Below are 21610 nucleotides of genomic sequence, written 5' to 3' on the forward strand. Positions count from 1 at the left end.
CCCTCCCTCCCTCCCCTCCTCCCCCGCCGCCGGCGGTTCCAGAAAGTCTGCCGAAAGTATAAAAGCAGCGACGCCGGCCCCGTGAGAGTTCCGTGCGAAGAGCAGAGAGAGTCTTCCCCCTCGGGGAGTGTGATGCTGGCGATGCCCGTGCGATCAGCGGGAGGTGAAGAGGGCAAGTGGCCCTTGCTGAGCGAACCGGACCTTTCGGGAGGCGATACCTGCGAGTGAATGCCTGGCGAGCCGGTCGGGTGCGACGAGCGATAGTTGAGGACTGTGCTACGGCGCGGTGTGGGTGAGTGTGCGAAGGAAGCGGAGACAGAAGAGCGAGCCACTGTCGAGCCAAGCTCCAATGGAAAGTGTCAATGTTGAAATGACCAGTGTAAGACTAATTGTTGTAGACAGAGATCTCGAGTGAATTAAATTTGTGGTGTAGACATAAAACTTAAAACCAATTAATTTGGGCAATACCTTCGAACCCAGTTATCTCCCCACATTACGCTCGTAACAATATTAACCTTGCAACATGTAAACGGGCTCGGAAGCACAGCGGTAACGCCTGCTTGTAAACCTCAAGGGCCGTGGTTCTAATCTCGTCACTGGATATTTTTTTTTTACTTCTTAAAATAACGTTGAATTAGCTCAATACGGTTAACGTTATTTTGTAGGAAGAATTTACAGATTGATTTCAGTCGTTTGAGTAAAAGCAAATTTACAATTATACCTATACGTGTTATAATATGTGTTTCAAAATGTTTCAGGTTAATATTTTAGTAATGCCATAGAAGTATAATTTATAATGTGTGCGGGAACTTTAAAGTTATCAACTGTTGAATGAATTATAACAAGTATAATTCCTTGTTGGAAAGTTTATGTGAACAACTTGAGAACACGTGAATTTTTTTATTATTTTATAACCGGTTGGTTCGTGACACGCAGCAAGCTACTCGCCTCCCGGGGGATAGTTTTCGCCCATCGTGCCTTTGAAGTCGCGGCCATTGTTGGCGAGACGGCGCGAAGTTTGACGGCCTGGTCTCAGCTCGACGTGACGAAGGAAGGGACTGACTGCCGCGGAGTTCCGCCGTCGACTTGTGCCACCGCGCGTGGAGGTGTGGACAGGACCCCGTGCTTTGCTGTGCAGGTCTGATGTCCTGCCCGAGTCCGCGCGTGGGTGCTGCTCCTATACCTCGGCACGTCGTGACATTCCATCTGTGACCAGGGCCGGCGCGTCCATACAGGCGAACTAGGCAACCGCCTAGGGCGCCAAGTAGCTGGGGGCGGCGCAGCACGACACATAACAGCTCATATCATATGTTTAACGATTATTGAAACTAGATGAAAATGGATTTTAATAACAGTTTGGAATGTTTATATTGATATAAGTAATTATTTGAAGTCCACAGTGACCTTTTTATGATTTATAATTAGTAAAAAAGTAAAAAAAAAAGCCTGCTTACATTTGATAGTTGACAAAATCTTAGACTTACGTGATGTATTTTTAGGCAAGGAAATTTTTTTTTGGGCATTAAGGTTTTTCGCCTAGGGCGCCAATTTACCTTGCACTGGCCCTGACTCCGGTCGGGAACTGGTCAGCAAAACAAACCATAGCTGTTTAGAGGCTGATGCTAAAAGTTTAATAGCATGAAAGGAACTCGCTAGGAATAATCGTAAAAATTGGTCACCACAAAGTGAGCGTTTTAAACAAGGATGTTAGTTAATAACACATCAGTAGGGCCATGAATATTTCGCGAAAAGATTCAGAGACTAGCTGAAAGTTAAAACACTGTAGCATCGTCTGTGTTTTGTAATTGGGTGAGTTTCTTTCAGGTACACGTTGGTTGTTACAACACCAATCACAGTAATTCAGTGCGGAAGTAAACGCGTCCTGAGTGGCTCGGTCAGGCAAGGCAACGACTTCTCTCGCAGACGGCCGCCAGTCACAAGGAAGAAACCGCTGCTGAGAATATACCTTGTTGCAGTCTAATAGGCGCTCAGATTTATTCGCGAAAAATGCCTGCCCCTACACATCAGCGAGGAATCATCGTTAAACTGCATTATAATATATGTGTGTGTGTGTGTGTGTGAACGAGTCTTTCAGTAGTCGCCAGTGATGTGTGAACATCTAACCTTGGTAACGAGCAAATTCATGTGTTCTCATGTTGCAAATAAACTTACAATACGAAACTCGGACACGAAATTTAACGTGCAGTTCTTTAAAATAATGCCGAACGTGATAAACATAAGCAAATTGTGTTTTCAACTACATTTCGTGACGCAAATCTCACGTAGTTTTCGCACCCGCCGCTAGAATCTGCTGCCTGAGCAGCTACGTCGACCATCAACGTAGGCGAAAGGTAAAACTTTATAATGAAACGCCTCCGATGAAAGCGGAAAAGACTTGAAAAAATACTCAACCCCGGCTTTGGACTTGATTTTCGACGCGGGATTTTATTAAAATTCTTCCCGTCTTGTTAAAAATTCACTGAACAGTTTCTATGAACTTCGGTTCTTGTCATCCGCCACAGATGGCAGCACCGTGGTTACACATTTCCGTTCAATTCACGAAATTACATTCCACCGAAAGTCGTATACCGAGAGCTAAGATGTTGCACATCAAAAATGTTTTGCTAACCTGGTGAGAAGATTACACACACCGACTCCCTTAACTTCTTACATCCGTGCCGAGCGCAAAGTTTTCTCCCGCATTCACAGCTCGTCGGATTCCTTCGCTGCGGCGGACCTAACCGCTCCCGGGAGCTCTCGTCTCGAGCCACTGTTAGCGGGAATGGGAGCAGTCTCCCCGAGAACTGTCCCGTAATAGTTCGATAGCTCGATAGCTCGAAGCGCGGACGGCATGCCAATCGACCCCGACCGCGATCCCACTCGCTGTTCCATAAGCAACGCAGTCGGCCAATCACGGCGGGGTGATGGTCTCCGACTTTCTCGCGGTCGTGACTCGCGAAACGAATCCTTTTTGTCGACGGCGACTTCCATCGACCGATTTCGCATTTCGTGATTCGTCCTGCTGAGTTTTTTGACGGGCGACGCAGACTCCCATTGGAAGATGTAATAATAACAGCCTCTTCCTCATCATGAAGGTAAGACATTAGGGCGTTAGTGTGTGCAATCTTTTGTCCTGTTAATAAATGAAATTTTAAAAAAAAATCAAGCGACCCCTCCCCTTTTTTCATTTAGATATTTTTTTTTGTTATAATGATGTTTAACGCTAATTCTTTGCTGATGTGTGTTAGATTTTTTTTTAACAATGCTCACTTCATGATGACTTATTGTTGACTCTTCTTAGCGGGTTTTCCTTCTAAGCCATTAATCTAACTTTTAGCACTGGCCTTCATACAGCTACGGTTTGTTTTGCCAATCAGAGTAACTTCAGCTTTAGAACTTTACCTCGCTGATGGTGCTTCTAGAGTGGTGTCGCCTCCAAGCGCGAGGCTGTGGACTGGCGCGCAGCCTCCTCGTCGTAAATTTGAGCGGTGACCATAACATTATATGGTGGAGAAATGGAGATAAAAGGCGTTATGCAAGTCCCCCGTGTGCTTTCGAGAACCTGTAACGGTTGTTTCGTGCCTGAAAGTTGTTATGAGAACACGCGTTTTAGCCATGTTCACTCTCCTAAACATACCATTTAAAAAACGAAATACGGAAACAAGAACTATTCGTCTGCCCTCAGCGTAGGGCATTCATAAATGCTTTTCGTGCACTGATACCACTCGGATACGACGAGCAGTTATCAAACAGCGCGAAGCTGTGCCCGCCGTCATGGCTAGAATGTTTCTGTTCGCCGCGGTTGCGACTCCGATGTGTCTCTCCAGGGACCAATGGCGAGGCTGCGGGCGGGGCCTCCACCAATAAAGGCCCGTCTACAATAGCAATTTCCTAAACTGTGTTCGAAGGACACTCGTCGCTGATTGGTCCACGTGACCCTCTGACGTCATGCGTCAAGTGGGTGAAAGTCCGAACCTACCTGGTCCGAAGACATTCGTCAATTTGAACTTTTTGTCCCAACCTGTGTACTTCGGACACAGAAAAAGAACAGAACACTCACGATATTTGAATTTCCGGTTCCCGTTTGAAAACGAGGTGTTTGTTTTTGTTATTGAAGAAACTGGAAGGTGTTGTAAGTCAAGAAGAGCCACTTTGCCTTACTGAATAAATATATAATATTGAACTCCCACAACTTTCATAAGTTCAATCTCAAATTACAAAGCATCAAAAAATAAACAAAAACATTTGGTTTGGCACATTTACTGCGCTCTGGTAACAACTTCAGAAATCAATACATTCGGACATCGGACATCGCAATTGTGGACAGGGCAGTTTTCGGTGAGACAATGTGACGTCACTCACATTCGGATAAGGACACGGACCACGCACAGGTTCGGACTATTGTAGACGGGCTCTAAGAGATGTAGTATTTCGCGGATATCTGCCGTGCCAGAGCGGGTACTTCCCGAAACATCGCAGCTCCTCCTTGCTCCTTTGTTGAATTGTTGATGATTGCTTTAAGGTGAACCACGGGGCGTTGTGCAGTGCAGCACCTGCATTTTTAATAGAGGCATTCTTATTGGCCCAGGAGATTCTCGTTCCATCTGCAGGCTACGAAGAGAAGAATAACACGGCGTGTTTAAGTCTAGCAAGCACTCAAGCGGTGTCAGGTTAGATTTATTTTTTGGTAGGATTTATAAGGTGTCGACCTACAATGAAAAAGCGGACTTTACCTTTTATTTTTTATAGGGCCTATAAGTACATTTGTGAATTTTATATTTATAAATGCAAATCTAAATACTTTTGCAGGGTTCTTAAAAACGCATTGCTTACATGAACGAATACGTCGTCAACTATAGTAATTATAATATTTTATATACTATTTTTAAGAGTAACTTTATTGCCGGTAGGGTAAGTAGAGTTGATGACGTCGTAATAGAGTAAATAAATAGCGATCGCTTAGAGGTTAACTAAAAGTAAGACGCGGGTACATGTAAAGTAGGTATAATATTTTAGATATCAAATTTCTTGCCCGAAGATATGAATGTCTTAAGTTGCGTGTTTAGGCGTTGTGTGTTTCTAAATAACGTATATCTAAGTTAATGTGTTGATCCCGCCGTTCGTTAGGCTGCGGCCTCGAGTCAAATTTTTTCCGCTTGCTCGTATTCTGTGGTCACGCCACTTAGCTTCTCCTGAGAGATTAATTTTTTTTATTATTATTATTGTTTGGGGCCGGCGCTCATCAGCCGGTGTACAGAGGACGTGGCCGCCGGACGTCATCCGTTAAAAAAAAAAAATATTAAAAAAATAAGCAGAAGCGGATGCGTCAGGTTAATAACGAGCCGTCGCGTCGCGCCACCCGATAGGCGCGGTAAACATCGGCAACAACATCCCCTGCCTGCCCCGCCCATGTCGGGGCTGTTACAGTAATTGCCGGCCGGCGCCCGTGCGTGGCGAAAGTGTGTTTGCACACCCCCCCCCCCCCCAACCCATACCAGACGCGTGATCCCACACAATCCAAGCGCTCTATCAAATTAAGTTTCAATTATTAAATGTTAACGGAAAGATACGTTTTTTTTTTTTTTTTTTTCCTTCTCCTTACCCCGCGAATTCTTCGAGGTGTCAATCTTGTATTTCATTCACGCCAGTCATAATCGTTGCAACGAAATTTATATTTTATGTGTAACATGTTAGCTCTCGCGGTACACGGCATTTGGTGTATAGGAGTAATTTCGTGAATGGAACGGAAGTCGCGTGGAACGGAAATGTGTAACCACGGTGCTGCCATCTGTGGCGAATGGCGCGAATCTAAGTTCCCGAAGGCAAAGGGAAACTTCGTAGTATTAACTTTTAAGTGAATTTTATCAAGAGGGGCTGTATTTTAATAAAATTCCTTGTCGAAAATTTAGTCCGTAGCCGAGGTTAAGTATTTACGAATTTTTTTCCTTTCGCTTTCATAGGAGCAGTTTCATTCTGTGTTTTAAAATTTCGGTCTGCAAATGATAGACGACGTAGCTGCTCCGGCAACGAATTCTAGCGGCGGGTGCGGAAACTACGTGTGATTCGCGTCCAGAAATTTAGTTAGAAACAGAATATGCGTGTATTTATCACGCTCTGCATTATTATAAGAATTCTACGTTAAATTTCGTGCTCGAGTTCGTATTATAAGTGTATTTGTAGCATGAGAGAACGTTAATTTCCTCGTTACCGGGGTTAGATGTTACACATCTACTGAAAGACTCGCTCACATTTTTTTTAAAATACATTAATGAATGTTATTAAACCATGAACTAAGCGTTATTATTTGAATCCACGTTGGAATGCGTGTCAATATACATTAAGCTGACGTTCTCGTTGGGTCGTCGATAGTTCGGACACGTCCCGAAGGCCGAGTAACCAACAAAAAAAAGCTAGAAGATTCTTACGACCGGACAAAAGACAGCAAGCAGTGAAATGAACAGACGACATCGACGGTGGCGTACGCAATTGGGGTGGGGGGGGGGGGGAAATGGGGTTGATATATTGATTGTATGTATGGGTTTAGAGGTCCCAAAAATCTCAAGTGTGGTCGAAATCGCTCTCCGTAATAATAGACATTTTTTTGACGTGACAACGTCTAATAAATCGATGAACGCCGGCTGCACGCACGAAAAAATGTCCCGTTACGCACATTTTTCCTTTACGCTGTGTCCCGTTACGATCATTGTTCCGTTAGGCTGTATCCCGTTACGCTCATTGTTCCGTTACGCTGTGTTCCGTTACGCTGTCGGCCAGTGCAGTAATAATAGGTTATGTTACAAATGACTAAAAAATTATGATGATTCATATAATTCATGATAGATATTTGATTACTGTTTATTTATATGAAAACTTTTTGATAATTATATTTAAACTTTATAGCTAAACGTCAGTTTTTAAAATTAATTACAAGTCATCTACACGTGAACTGTTTCGTCGACTGTTTATAAAGTGAAGTGAAAAGTTAATGTGGTTTTCATTGCTTATTAAAACAACAATTTCGGCAATAAAGGTTAATTATTCTTGCATTTTAGAAATCTGATTACTAGTATAACTTCAAGTATTTATTATTTTATTATTTAAATAAAAATGATTCAATTTTATTCATCAAAATATGCAATCATTTCATCAATGTTGTTATGACGTCACGTTAAACTATAGTCCGTAAACCGACTTTACAGACAACCAATTTTTTTTCTTTACCGTCAAACTAAAGTTTGCTTTTAACCGCCTGCTGTGTGTTTGGGAAGGTCCAGGCTAGAGAGGGACCTAGGGTAGAACCTTCACTCCTAGTCAGGCTGGGATTGGCCAAGAATGGAGAGGGTCGCGTGCATCTTGTGCTAGGAGGGGATTGGCCAGCCATGGCAGCGATAGAAGCCACGACTAACTCCGCTCACTCGTAACTCTGGACTAAACTACTATATAAGTTGGGCCCAGGTAAAAACCTGCACAGACACAGGAAAAAAAACCTGGGCACTTTCATGCGGGGAGAAAATTCCCATGCATTAAGTGTAGGAGAATACAGCGAGACAGAGGATGGTTCAGGAAGAAGAGTTGGACAGAGTAGAAAGAGTCTACCATGCGTGGGGTCTACCATGCGCGGACTCGTGGTCCGCTCTATATTTTCATCCAGGTTTCGATTTATGAACCAGGGACGCAGGAGCCCTGTTGTAGCTATAATCGTATAACAGTGCTATCGAAGTTGCACGAGCGAGTGACTAACTTCTGTAAATTTCGGAACTGTTATGGCATCAAGTTGTACGAAGGTAAATATGCGGGCGCGCCGAAAAGGCTTCGTGTACAGTGTGCAGACGCCACTATTTAGCGTACATAAGCGTAGTAAAGGTTTTACGACATTTATCCTTCACATGCTAGCTTTCCGAGCCTTACTTTGTCGACAATTTTTAGGATGTCAGAGTTTTCGTTGTGATTTTGGTAATCTGAGATAGAATTATAAGGTTCTAAGTAACTGCAGAAATTTAAACTTGCTGGTGAATCGTGTCGCAATTAAAGCGAGGAGTGTTCTGAACAAGTAGTTCCGCCAACTTTGTTGGGGCACAATTAATATTCGAGTGACTAGCCGCGTGAAGTGTCTCTTCCGTCCAACTCATGACGCTGTTAAGGGGCCCGCCTACCTGGGCACACATACGGTGTGCAGAGCTTCAGGAAAAACAACGCGATTTCAAAACTACTCAAGATATCCGAGTGGGGCCTATTTACGAATAGCATTTAAGAGTTCGCTGAGGACCGAAAAGTACTTTTAATTTCGGATTAAGTTTTTAAACTGTATTTTTAGAAGCGTTAAAATGCCTAAAACGCGTGTTTTCAGAGTAATTTTTAGGCATAAAACAATCAGTACAGATTCTTGAAAGTACTTAAGGGGCTTGCATAACACCTTTATCTTCATTTCTCCGCCATATAATGTTACGGTCACCGCTCAAATTTCACAGTTATCTTGTGACGACGAGACGAATGCGCGCCAGTTCACAGACTTGTGCTTAGAGGCTATAACGCGCTGGAAGCACCAGCGAGCGTCGCGCTTATCATCCCGCCTCACTAACACACATACACCCCTGACGAGGCGGGCCCCTTAAATGCAGATCAGGACACTGGAGCATGGACGAGCTAGCCTGACAACCTTTCTTGCACCCTTTAATGAAAACAGGACAAAGCGCGGTCACACTTACACTGATAATTCCGAGCAGACAGAGCGGAAACAATTGAAAAGTGCTCGCGCGCGATCTAAATTTGCTTCAAATCACAGATTCATCGAATTCAATTCCTCGGAAAGCAATATGAAGTCACTAATACGTAGTATCGCAGCCGTCTTGTCGTTCAAATGATTGAATGTTCCAATTCCATTGAAAGATTTTTTTTTTTTTTGGGAGCTGTCCTAATTTTCTTGAGAGGAATTATTCATCCATAACTTAGAGTTGCTTAAATACTTCTGTAGCAATTTAAAGTGTTCCAAAAAGAAATAATTAATTTTGTAAAATGTTTTTTAAAACTTATTTTAACAAATAAAAACAATTAACTTAATAATATGCAACTATGAAATATCAATACAGTTTTATGGTAAAGAAGCCGTTATAAAGCAGTTTATCCGTCACAATATTGAATAAAACAAAAACAATTTCCGAACGAAAATAAATGGTTATTTATACAAGCCTAAAATTTTAATAAAATAGTTCAAATAATTGAATTGAGTATTAAATTATTTTCAACTAAATTATTATTATTTTAATTTTCATATATGTAGTGTAATCTTCGAAGTGCGTTCGCATGTGTCTTTGAATTAGAGCTATTGAATTTAATGTATCCAATAAAAAAAAACTTTTTATCGTGTGAAAATGCCTTAAGAAGTTTAACTGTCCTTTTCAGTGGCCCTCTTGCACTCGTTTTTATATCTACTTACATTATTTGGAAGGACACACGTGTAATGGCTATAAATAATATATAAGGTTACTTGCTGTTCCCGTGATTTCTTTCACGTGGAATTTGAGAATATTATTGAATAGTTTCAGAGTGTTGCGTGTAATAATCAAGAGAACGGAACAGAGTTTCTACAGGGGCGCGCGTACAGATTAAGTCGGCGATGCTGAGCTCTTCCGTCTACGTTGTTCCGTACGACCAATAGAAGCCGAGTATTCTGTTGCGGTGGTAACCATGTTTATGTTCTAAATACGTTAAAAACTGTTCCAAGCACAAAAAATATATAGTGTTCTATTATAACCTTGTTAATTTTCTTGTATACGTAAATTATGCCCGTGCTTTGATCTCGAAGAATAATATTTTTTTTTTTCTAGGAGGTTGTAATGCATCTAAGACGCCCATTGAAAAATGATGAATACAACAAATCCTTAAATTTAATGTAGGTACACGAAATTTGTATTTAAAAGATATATATATATATAATGCATTTGTGCTATTTACTGATGATTTTAGCAGCAAGAAAAGAAGAACATGAGATAAAAATTCGAAAGGACATAACCACACAAAATCAAATATGCCTAAAACACTTTTGGGCTTACAAACATATGTTATATACATAAAAGACAAAATACCAACGGTTTTTGATAATTTTTTTTAAACTTCAAAGATATAAGCATATTAAAAAAAATATTTTCGAAAGGGCATAAGTAAAAAAAAAATTTCACCGTTTTTTTTGTTTAGAGCTAAACTTTCTGAGATATACCTAAGCCTTTTTAGTAATTATATGCATAGTTATTCGTAAGGTAACTAATGCGCCCTTTGAAAAATAATGAATACAACAAATAATCAAGGCGTGTTCCAAGTAAAACCATCGTCGAAATTTGAATCCCAGGTTGGGTTTAAAAAAACTGTTTGAAAGAGTAGATTTTTCCAAAAGTTCCGGGGGAAGGCCTCCAGGGCCCCGCAGAGCTACTGGCGCCAGCAGTTGGTGCTGGACTGAATGGCCCCCACATTAATTCACGGGCCCTGGACCCTCCCCCCTTCATGTTAAAATTTTACAATCACGTGCTACATTATAATTGCATGGTTATTTCTTACCTACACTCTTTTAACAATGTTATTTAACCTGTACATACAGGATAATAATTATGGTTACTTATTTTATAAGTCCAAACTAAGCTTTATTAATTTATAAAATTTATTATTGACGTGATAACGTCTTATAAATCGATGAACGCCGGGCAGCACGCACGAAAAAATTGTCACGTTCCGCCTGAGCCGAGCGTGCAAGAACCGGCCAACCACCGTGCGAGAAAATCTTCTATAATATCAAATAGGTAAAGGCGGGCTTTTTAACTAATTGTTCGTGATTATATTTAAACAAATTATTTATATTTAATTTGCAAAAACTGTAAATAATATTTGAAAATTAAATAAAATATGCAATTTTTCATCAATGTTTTCTTATGACGTTATCACGTAAAATTATCGTCCGTAAACCGACTTTACAGACAACCCCCCTTTTTTCGACGTGGCAACGTCTAATAAATCGATGAACGCCGGCTGCACGCACGTAAAAGTGTCCCGTTACGCACATTGTCCCGTTACGCTGTGTCCCGTTACGCTCATTGTACGCTTGCGCCGCATCTATCTCTCTTCCACTCGATTGGAACAACCATCCATTTGACTTTTTCGAGGCACATTATTAAACTTGAATCACTCCCATTCGTTTCCAACATTCTCTATCATCGTCCTATCCTTAACAGAATAACACAGATTGGAACAAGTTAAAAAGCAAACATGTACAAAAAATATATTTAAAATAATCTCTTAGTTAAAAGTAACAAACATGTTTGAATTAACGAGTGCGAATAAAAGTTAAATTTATCAAATTAAATTGTAGATTTCATTTCACTCCTCTTCTTTGTATCCATACGAAATAGTGATAATTCAATAAAAAAAATGATTCAATTTTATTCATGAAAGTATTGCAATTCATTTCATCAAAGTTTTGTTATGACGTTGTCACGTTGAACTATCGTCCGTAAACCGACTTTATTTACTTTAAAATAACGACAGCAAGTATGTATATTTATTCAGGGGCGCAACAACAGGGGGGGGGGGTGGCAAGGGTATTTTGCCCCCCCCCCCTCCCCTTCTGAAACCTTGAAGTGGGGGCAAACGGGGGCAAAGAAAGTGCTGTGTAATCAATTTTTAGATAATAAAACTGCTAAAATAACAACATTTTCCACCTTGAAATACAAATTTTTTCCCGGGGGAGGACCCCCGGACCCCCCGCTTCAATAGGGATCGATGATTCTTTATAAAAAGGTATATTGCCCCCCCCCCCTCCTTTTGGAAATTTAGTTGTTGCGCCCCTGAATAATTTCACGCACAGAGACACAAACGAACAGGACTGGGCCCAGGACCCATGGGTCCGCCAAGCCAGGGCCGGTGGAAAGTAAATTGGCGCCCTAGGGCCTAGGCGAAAAACCTTAATGCCTCCCCCCCCCCCCCTCCGGGCCGGACACCACAAAAAAAATTTCCCTTGCCTCAAAAGTCAAAATACATCACGTAAGCCTAAGATTTTGTCAACAATCAAATGTAAACAGGCTTGTGTTTTTTTTTTTTTTTACTTCTTTACTTATTACAAAATATAAACAGGTCATCGTGGACTTTAAATAATTACTTTTATCAATATTAACATTCCAAACTGTTACAAAAATCCATTTTCATCTAGTTTCAATAATCGTTAAACATGTTGTATGAGCTGTTGTGTGTCGTGCTGCGCCGCCCCCGGCTACTTGGCGCCCTAGGCGGTTTGCCTGGTTCGCCTGTACGGACGCGCCGGCCCTGCGCCCAGCCCCACCTTGTGCTGGACCGGAGGGGGGAGCGAGCGCGCGTGTGTGTTGCAGTGGCGGTGAGGAACGCCAGCGGGCTGTTCTGCCCGGCGCTGTGGGACAACGTGACCTGCTGGCCCGCCACGCGCGCCGGGGAGGCGGCCCTGCAGCCCTGCCCGCACTACGTGGTGGGGCTCGACCCGCAGGTGCGGCACGCCCCATATCTCGATACATCGCGAGCATCGGTGTTCCACGTATGAAACATCGATACCTTTTGGTATCGATGATTTTATATCGACTATATCGGATTTGAATAAAAGAATATTTTTTTTTAAAGTAACATTTCATTAAAATTATATGTAACTAATTTGGTATAAAAAAAATAAAATAAGGGAGAAAAAATTATTATTTTTAAGGAGCGCGGGAAAAAAATGAAATATTGGAGTTCACAGTAGGGGATTTACAAATTTTTTTCATTTTTTTTTTTGGATGTTATATTTATGTTTACTTGTGGCTACGTGGCTTTAGTTTTTTTTTTTTTTAACTATTTGTAAACTGCTCAAATTATCCGATTGGTGCCAGTTTAAGAAAACCATTTAAAACTATGCTGAAGGTGGATTTAGCGGATTTATTTTCAGAAAAGTGAAAAAAAAAATTAAAACGCTACTTTTAGACATAAAACAACCGGTACAGTGTCTCGAAAGCACTCAAAGGGACTTGCATTGCAACTTCACCTTAATTCCTCCGCCATATAAGGTAGTTTTTACCGCTGGAATCTCACAGTTTCCCCCCAATGCACGACGAGAAGACTGCGACATCGCGGCTAGAAGCACCATCGAGCATTGCTCATATGGCGGTGTTTCATATCATATGCAAGTACTACTGTTCAATGGCCGGATCCGGAATGAGGGTCTAGTACATTCAGGATTGAAATTCTTAATTTACATTTCATTTGTGGTTTAAAAAAAAACGACCTGTCATCTATAGCACTATCTACTTGAACATATTAATGTGAAATAACCGAAATAATCTTAAACGATACAAATGGAAATGAAATAATATCCACATATACCCGAAATGAGTCGGAAACCTAATACATCAAACAAAATCACTCGATACAAATAGAAATAAAAAGTGATTTGTATCCGAATGTAATAAAATAAATTTTAAAAAATAAGTAAACTTATGTGAAAAAGCATCAAAAAGAACCCATTCATAACGAAATGAATGTAGTTTAATGGAAACGAATTTCAAACATCAAATGCGTGATTTTGTATTGTATTCGCATACAATTGTTTGTGAACTATTAATTCAGTGTCCTGACCGGGGTAGAGGGGGGAAGCACGCTGCTATGACCCCCTGGATCCCGCCAGTTGCTAACGTTCAGTGTTTCGAGATCATGACACGAGCGGGTGCTGCGAACATTCCCTCGGGCGCGGCTGTGAGGACCCTCTTGCCGCGGCTTGTCGCAGGCCAACGCCAGCAAGCAGTGCACGGAGGACGGCCGGTGGTACGTCCACCCGGAGCTGCAGACGCACTGGGCCAACTTCAGCAGCTGCGTGCACGGGCCCACGGCCACCGTCGTCGTCGGCTTCCACGGCACGCCCAACGTGTCCTACATCGAGGTGACGCGGGCTCGATTCATATTTTTTTTTTAATTTCCTAACCTAACTGAAACTAAGTGTATTTTGGAGGGGTCCGGGTTAGGGAGGGACCTAAGTGCGTCTCAGGCCGAAGCCATGCAGGGAGAGGGTCGCATGCATCATGTGCTAGGAGCGGGATTGGCCCAGCCATGGCAACGATTGGCGCCATGACTTAACTCCCCCTCACTCTTAAATCTAGACTATAACTAGAGAGATAGGTTGGGCCCAGGTAAAACCTGCATGGACACAAAGGAAAACCCTGGGCACATTCATGCGGGATGCAATTTGGCATGCATTAACGTGTAGGAATTTGCAGGAGACAGAGGATGGTCTGGATGAAGTGTTGGACAGAGTAGAAAAGAGTCTACCACGCGGGGGGTTGGGCACTTGGAATCGTGGTCTATTCTGTCCGGCGTCCTGCGGGAGAAGCCTAAGACGTACATCGGCCAACCTCGGGATTTGTCTCATTTTCGCGCAGGTAAAAATGAATTCAAAATATTAAAAGTGGTCGGGTAGGTTAGCTACGTTAAAACACTTTGAAACACTATGGACGGTTAGTTAGGTTAGTATAGCTACATTAAAATAAACAGAGAAATATAAATATATATTATAAATAAACCCGGGGTTGGCCGAAGGAGAATATTCGTGCGTGTTCGGGCAGGGACAAAACTTGATGTACATCTTGGAGGCTTCCCGTCCTGCGTGCCGTCGAGAGAAACCAGTGTTTGGTCAGACCCCCTATACCCCACCTTAAGCTCTCGGTGTACGGTGATTGGTGCTGCCATCTGTGGCGGATGGCGCGAACCGAAGTTCACAAAGACAGAGGGATAACTTTATCTTCTTTTTTTTTCGATTTTATCGAAGTCGTTTCATTGTATAGTTTAAAAATTTCGCTCTGCTAAATCGAATGATTCGATAGTCGACGGAGCTGCTCCGACGGCGAATTCTAGCGGCGGGCGCGGAAACTAACGCGTGATTCGCTTCCGTAAATGCAGTTGAAAACACAAATTTTGCTGATATTTATCACGCTCTGCATTGTTTTTAAATAATTGTACATACAAATTTCGAGTTTCGTATCACAAATGTATTTTGCAATGTGAAGAACACATGAATTTTGGTCGTTATCGAGGTTAGATGTTGCACACCTCTGGTGAGTACTGAAAGACTATCTCACAATTTTATTTTCAAATCCAACAATTAAAAAAATATAATTAAAGACTAAACACTACCTTGGCCTTAACTGTAGTGAATGTTGGATAGATTGTCTATTAGCAATAAAATCTTTTCTTTTTTTTATATATAGGTACTATGAGGGTACTTACTCTCGTGCATTAAAGAAAAAATCTTGAAACTCAGCCGGGCCCCAGGGATTGTGTCCCCCACCACCCACCCCTCCCCTTCGACAGCCCTGTTAGCACGTTCTGTCATCTGGCACAGACCGAGACGGCTCACTTCCTGTTTCCGGCTGTTCACCTTGGCCGCCACCTGGCACCGATGAGCCTGCCGGCGTTTTTAAAATCTCGCAGCTTTTATTGTTATCAGTGGCGGACGCAAAAACAATAATGGGGGCAAGAAAATTGGGGGATAAATATATCCTCCCCACCTACCGAAGTTACGAAGAAATGTGCGATGGTTCGGTGAAGGTAGTAGTTATTATTATTTTTTTTTGGTGATGCAGGGCAAGCTGCCACATCTCCTACGCCGTTAATTTTTTTCAAATTTTCATCTTAAATTTACGAAGAACTCTGTTTACAAATTATCCAGGAGTCTTCGTAAATTTAAGAACACCGAGTTCACTAACTTTGAACATGAATCTAAAAGAATTTTCTTTTTATGTTAATAAAATATTTTAAAAAAGAAGCATTAAGACTACATTAAGAAAATCTTATTTCTTCCACGTGTGTGTTTACCTTTGTTCAGAACGAAACATAACACTCAGGAGTCGAAATACGGCGTATTTTTTCCTCCAAAGATTCAGTTATTTTAAATTACGAAGAACTCTTTGTTTATTTGAGTTAAATTCTTCATTGAAAAGTCCGTAAATTGACAGTGATTTCTAACAATGCGGAACAAGCAACACAGGAAGTGAATCGTGATGAGATTGATAATATAACAATCCAAACCCATTGTTGTTGACTTTTTTTTATAAAGCAGTCTAATTTTAGTAATTTTTTTATTGTTTATTTTAAATTCCTGTATCCGCTATTGTTTGCAATTGTCAATTTCCATTTCAGTCTGTTTCACCTGTTTTATATCAGGTTACATTTTACATTTCACATGTACATATCCGTAATGATTTTTTTTGGAGAGATTTGAATCACGGATGCAACATGACAGCAAGAGCCTTTTTTTAAACAGTAATGCTTACCTGCAATTTTTTCCTTCTTCTTATAGGGCAGTTTATTACAGCTTGTTTTGAATTCCATGCTTATAATATTTTTTCCTTGTTATTCCCGTTAAAACTATATTGACGTTCGATAATCCGAAAAAAATCGTTTATCCGGCATTAATGTTGTCCCGAATTTGCAGGATTAAAGCTATTTCACTCTTTAATTAGGATTCATCCTTTACCGATGCAGCCTTAATAAAAGGAGCCTTTCATTTCAAGACTGATTTAAGTGAGAATCTAGTTATGAAAGAATGTCCCAATTCTTATGACGCTAACATAACCTGTAGAATCAATAAAAACAGGCCTTTTTGGCAGTCATTTGTTTTTTAGTTTACAAATTATTACCATTTTCAGGCAATTTTCCATTTCTATATTTTCAAGTTCATCTTTTAACAGTAATAAACTAACATAAAAGGATTAAGGCCAATTTTTTTAAGCAACAGGGTATCGTTACATTTCTTAAAGGACAGTACAACATATCCTCTATTCGGAAGGTCAACTAGAGTGACTGACATCCTGGAGTCTAGTCCAGCTAAATCTGTACACTTTTCATGTTTACCAAGTGCTTTCTTGCTCTCGAAGGAGTTTAAATATGAAACTACGTGTTCTAGTTTGTCATTTGGAACAGGTAATTTCTGTTCAAGATAAGGTGAAACATTTTGACAAGTTTCTGCAAGGTGTATTTTAACTTTGACAGCTGAATATTCTCATGAAATTAACAAAATAGTTTTTGATATCTACACGAATTTACCATACATTTGGAGCTCATTTCTGAAACGTATAAAAATTTACAACTTCTTGGTATTTATAGTTTCAAGTCACTAAGTGATGCTAATTTTGTTTTGAGGAGGCTAAGAAAGAATAACTTGCTTAAAGTATTATTTTACGCAGGTCTTCCAATAATTCTTATCTGGACACAAAACTACGAGGCGTGTCCGGAAAGTAAGTACCGTTTGGTCATTAATAAAAAAATGAGCACATGAAAAAGTTTTTTTATTTAAGTTTTCACATAGTCGCCATTCAGTTCCAAGCACTTTTTGCAACGCTTTACCAGTTTATTTAACCCCTCCGCATGTAAGCTCGCCGCCTGGGAATTGAACGGACGCCTCGGCCATAGGCATCACGGACTTCGAGTACGCAATGCGTGTAGCCTAATTACAGGTGCGCAGTAAGGTTTGAGCTATCTTCGTACTCGAGTTGAGAAATAATGGCTACAGTTTTTTGGGACGAAAAAGTCTTAATTTTGGTGGCTTTAATGAAACATGAGTCAACAATTACAGCAAAATGTAAAAAATTACGATTGTCAACTGATTTAATTCCCAGGCGGCGAACTTCTATGCAGAGGAGTTAAATAAACTGGTAGCGCGTTGCGAATAGTGCTTGGAACTGAATGGTGACTATGTGAAAATGTGATTTGGATATGTAGTAAACTAAAACTTTAAATAAAACATTTTTTTTCGTGAGTTTATTTCTTTTTAATGACAAAACGGTACTTACTTCCCGGACACGCCTCGTATTTCACCAAGTTCGTACTGACTGTTATGTTCTTATTCGCAGGGTTACTTTCCGTACATGAAGGTGATATCCAAGCTGGGCTTCTCCTTGTCGCTAGTCACTCTTCTCATCGCGCTCTTCGTTCTTGCCACCAACAAGTGAGTGACCACATACCAGTTCACTTCTTGCCCTGTGCTCGGCTCCTCGTGGATTCATTTCTAAGCAGGGCCACCGAGAGAAACCAATGACCCGGGAGCAAACAATTAGATTATTTTATAAATAAAAAACTTTTCAAACCAACCCCACGATGAAAAAGAAAAAATCAAATTACTGTTGAGTCCTAAAGGCATCCCCCCCCCCCCTTCCCCGTACACGATAAGTCTGAACTGTCAGTTCTGACTTATCTAGAACTTAACAGTCGGAACTGGAACTACCGTGTGTGTGTGTGAGCATGGACGGTGGACTGATCAGTCAGAACTGACGGACTGATGAACTGATGGCTTCCCATCAAAAGTCGGAGCCCTCAGCCCTAACTGCTGTGTGTGGGAACAGCGTCTCACCAGTCCAAACTTGTCAGTCCAAACAATCAGTCCATCAGTCCATTAGCTGAGTGCCGTGGCACATCTTTGTTTATACTCTTTTGTTGATTCTCTATTAATTAAAAGTGCAACTGCAATTGCAAAATCCAAAGTTTCTTCCGTATTCTACGATGAAAATGACACACCCAACAGCAACAGCAACCACAAGACTGATCGTGTGTGGGGAAGGCTTCAGTTCAGTCTGTTTGGTCCAAACTGAGCACCAGGACTGATCGTGTGGGCACAGGGCCTCAATTCAATCCAAACAGCAGTCCGAACTGGGAGCTGGATTGATCGTGTGTGTGTGGGGGGCCCCTAACTCTAAATGTGATCTGTGCTTATTGCATTACTTGTAAAGTTTCCTATGAGTTCTATTATCAATTGACTTGTAATTTGTCCATACTATCAACTATCAGGGTAAATCCAAGCATTAAAGAAATTTCAAAACGCAACCGGGGCCTCTCTGGTGTACAGGCCCAGAGAATATCCCACCCCCCTCCCCCCCGTTCTCACAATGGTCTTGTTTCCAAGTGATTAAGGCAGTGTTTTTGTTCTTCCAGGCGTCTGCGCTGTCCACGCAACGTTGTCCACATGCACTTATTCGTCTCTTTCATCCTCCGAGCTTTTGTGGTGCTCCTGAAGGATTCCATCTACCTGAATGGTGTCGGCCTGGCGTCAAACTATGTGAAGGACAAAGTTTTCATAAATGTAAGCGAGTTACTATTTTTTATAGTTAGCATCATAATTGTTTGGTTTTAGTTATTGCCATGGATTTTTTTGTTTGCTTTTGATTGGAATAGTTTTATTTTATATTTTTATGGTAAAATATATTTAATATTTGGATATGTAGGCCTTAATATGGTGTTGACAACAATAATAAGTTAATATTGGTAGAGCTAGGAATAAAAAATATTGTTTGGGCACTAACAAAATACTTTAAAAAACTATTAAGATACAATATGTTTTACTTGCGTGCTTTGTCAGAGTAATACTTATATTTTTTTCTAAGGCCCAATCTACAGGGACATGGAAACCGAGACGGAACTAACGGAACAAAGTATCTACAATGGCAAGCATGCAGACCTGCTCAGCTATTCCGTTTACGTTATTCCGTCGACCGATAGAAGCAGAATATTTGACCTCAGTGATAGTCATGTTTGTTTACAATTTAAATACGTGAAAAAATTGTTTCAAGTACAAGTAAATCTAGTGTTCTATAATTATTTTGTGGCTACTTTTTATTATTGATTGATTTTATTGATATGTTACACTCGTAATTGGGCTTTTGCCCGGTGGCAAGGAGACCTTCCCTTTCTCTCTCTTACCCCCCCCCCCCCCTCACCCTCCACCTTTTTTTAATTTTTTCTTCAAGTTTTCTCATCAGATAACTTGCAACTTTCATGCCCAGCATTTCTTCCTCCAGCCTATTCCAATCCCTCCCTTTTCTCACAAGGAAATAATAGATATATAAATTGTGACTTTTTTTTGTTCTCATTTCTTTATTATTTTTAAGTTAAGTTATTTTTTGTAGCCATGAAGTTTAATAATATTGTTTGCCATTTGTTATTTTTCTGTGTTTTGTAGAACTGACAGACGGATAGTGATACGTGAATATCATACTGGTCCAGAATCTTTTTAATTTTTACGTTTCCGTGTCATTGTAGAACAGGTCTTACTGAAAAAAAGGTCAAAGATGCAAAATGGAAAGGTTGTGGATTCCCATTCGTAAGGACCAAAGTTCGAATCTCGATCGATCGTGATTTTGGTTCTCCATGGTTTCCTAAAATCACTCAGGCGAATTCTGAAATATGTATTACATTAACATCATTTCCATGTAGTTTTCTATGCAGTAATGTAGCATTTACCCTCATGCCAAAAAATAGTGTGAATTTTTAAATTATAAGTTAAACAGAAATTGCCTTGGTTAAGGAGGCGTATTTGTGTCAGGAGTATGTGTGTGTTAGTGAGGCGGATGGTAAGTACAAATTAATCTCGCTGGTGTTCAAAAATGGCATCGCCTCTAAGTGAAAGGCTCCTTATCGTGCATAGGGCAACTATGAGATTTGAGCGGTAAAAGTAATATTACATGGCAATTTTCACTCTTATAAAAATACAATACAGAAATATAACTGGTCATCCACCCTCAGCGTATTCTTAAATGCTTTTCGTGAGCAGACATCACTCAGATCTTAAGCAGGTTTTAAAATCATATGGTTTTTTTCTGAAGTTCTGAATACCGTGTGTGTGCCCGGGTAGGCGTGCCCAGGTGTGATTGTTAGATTGACATGCCACCAAGGCAGCATTACCATAATAGTACTTTAAAAACATAGTTCCTTCATGTTTGAGTTTCACTAATAAAGCAAGATGATCCCTAACCGAATTGTGTCGCGTTCTTGTTTCAGAACTCAATGTGCAAGTTCGGGACTACTGTGTGGCACTACTGCATTATGGCCAACTACTCGTGGATACTCATGGAAGGACTGTACCTGCATAACCTCATATTTCTGGCCCTTTTCACTGACAGCAGCTCCATCACTCTGTACATCATTCTGGGCTGGGGTAAGTGAATACATGTACAACCGCACCACCTTCGTGCGGAGAAACGCATTGTGAAGGATCAGTGCGAACTGACATTTCCGACTTATCAAGAAATCTGTAGGATTCACAAGGGGGGCCCCCGCGGAAATTTTCACCGCCCTTGCACACACACAGCAGTTCCAACCATGGGCCTAGACCTGGAAGTGGGGGCGGGGGGTTCAGCCCCTGGAATAAAGAAGCCCCTCACCGAGGGGGCCCGTTTGCGCTTGCAAAAGTGTGACTGTGAAACACGTTTGATGTCGAAACTATGTTTTATGGAAAACTTTCTGTATATTTTAAAATTTTCTGCTTATTGCATGCGTGAAGGCAAAAATATGGATAGTATACAACATACAAACACACTATCCAGAGATGACTTGTTTTGGTTAAAACCTATGCGTACAACTCTCGGGCCACACCCCCCTCCCCATGCATATTTCCACGGGAGGAGGGGGGGGGGCCTTGTGAACCTCACAGATTTCCTGATAAGTCGTAAATGTCAGTTCGCACTGATATTTTTGGAACTTTTATTACGCAGTTGTGTCACATTTACCTGTTGAAAACTTCTTTGGCATAGCATGCCCATTCAGGTATTTAATTCCTTCTGCAATATAATACTGTTAAATACACGTGAATTTG

The 21610-nt window shown here is 40.9% G+C and overlaps 1 protein-coding gene across 2 annotated transcripts in view; it reads left to right on the forward strand.

Moving 5' to 3' along the window:
• Positions 1 to 21610, forward strand: part of LOC134537637 (secretin receptor-like) — a 159228-nt gene that overhangs the window by 122346 nt on the left and 15272 nt on the right. For both annotated transcript variants that reach the window (XM_063378302.1, XM_063378301.1), the window contains exons 4-8: positions 12366 to 12496; positions 13763 to 13915; positions 17880 to 17974; positions 18955 to 19102; positions 20797 to 20953. In XM_063378302.1, coding sequence (XP_063234372.1) covers positions 12366 to 12496; positions 13763 to 13915; positions 17880 to 17974; positions 18955 to 19102; positions 20797 to 20953 — 684 coding nt within the window. The remainder of the gene's footprint in view (positions 1 to 12365; positions 12497 to 13762; positions 13916 to 17879; positions 17975 to 18954; positions 19103 to 20796; positions 20954 to 21610) is intronic.

Source organism: Bacillus rossius, chromosome 12, assembly GCF_032445375.1.
Source record: "Bacillus rossius redtenbacheri isolate Brsri chromosome 12, Brsri_v3, whole genome shotgun sequence".
Classification (NCBI taxonomy): domain Eukaryota; kingdom Metazoa; phylum Arthropoda; class Insecta; order Phasmatodea; family Bacillidae; genus Bacillus; species Bacillus rossius.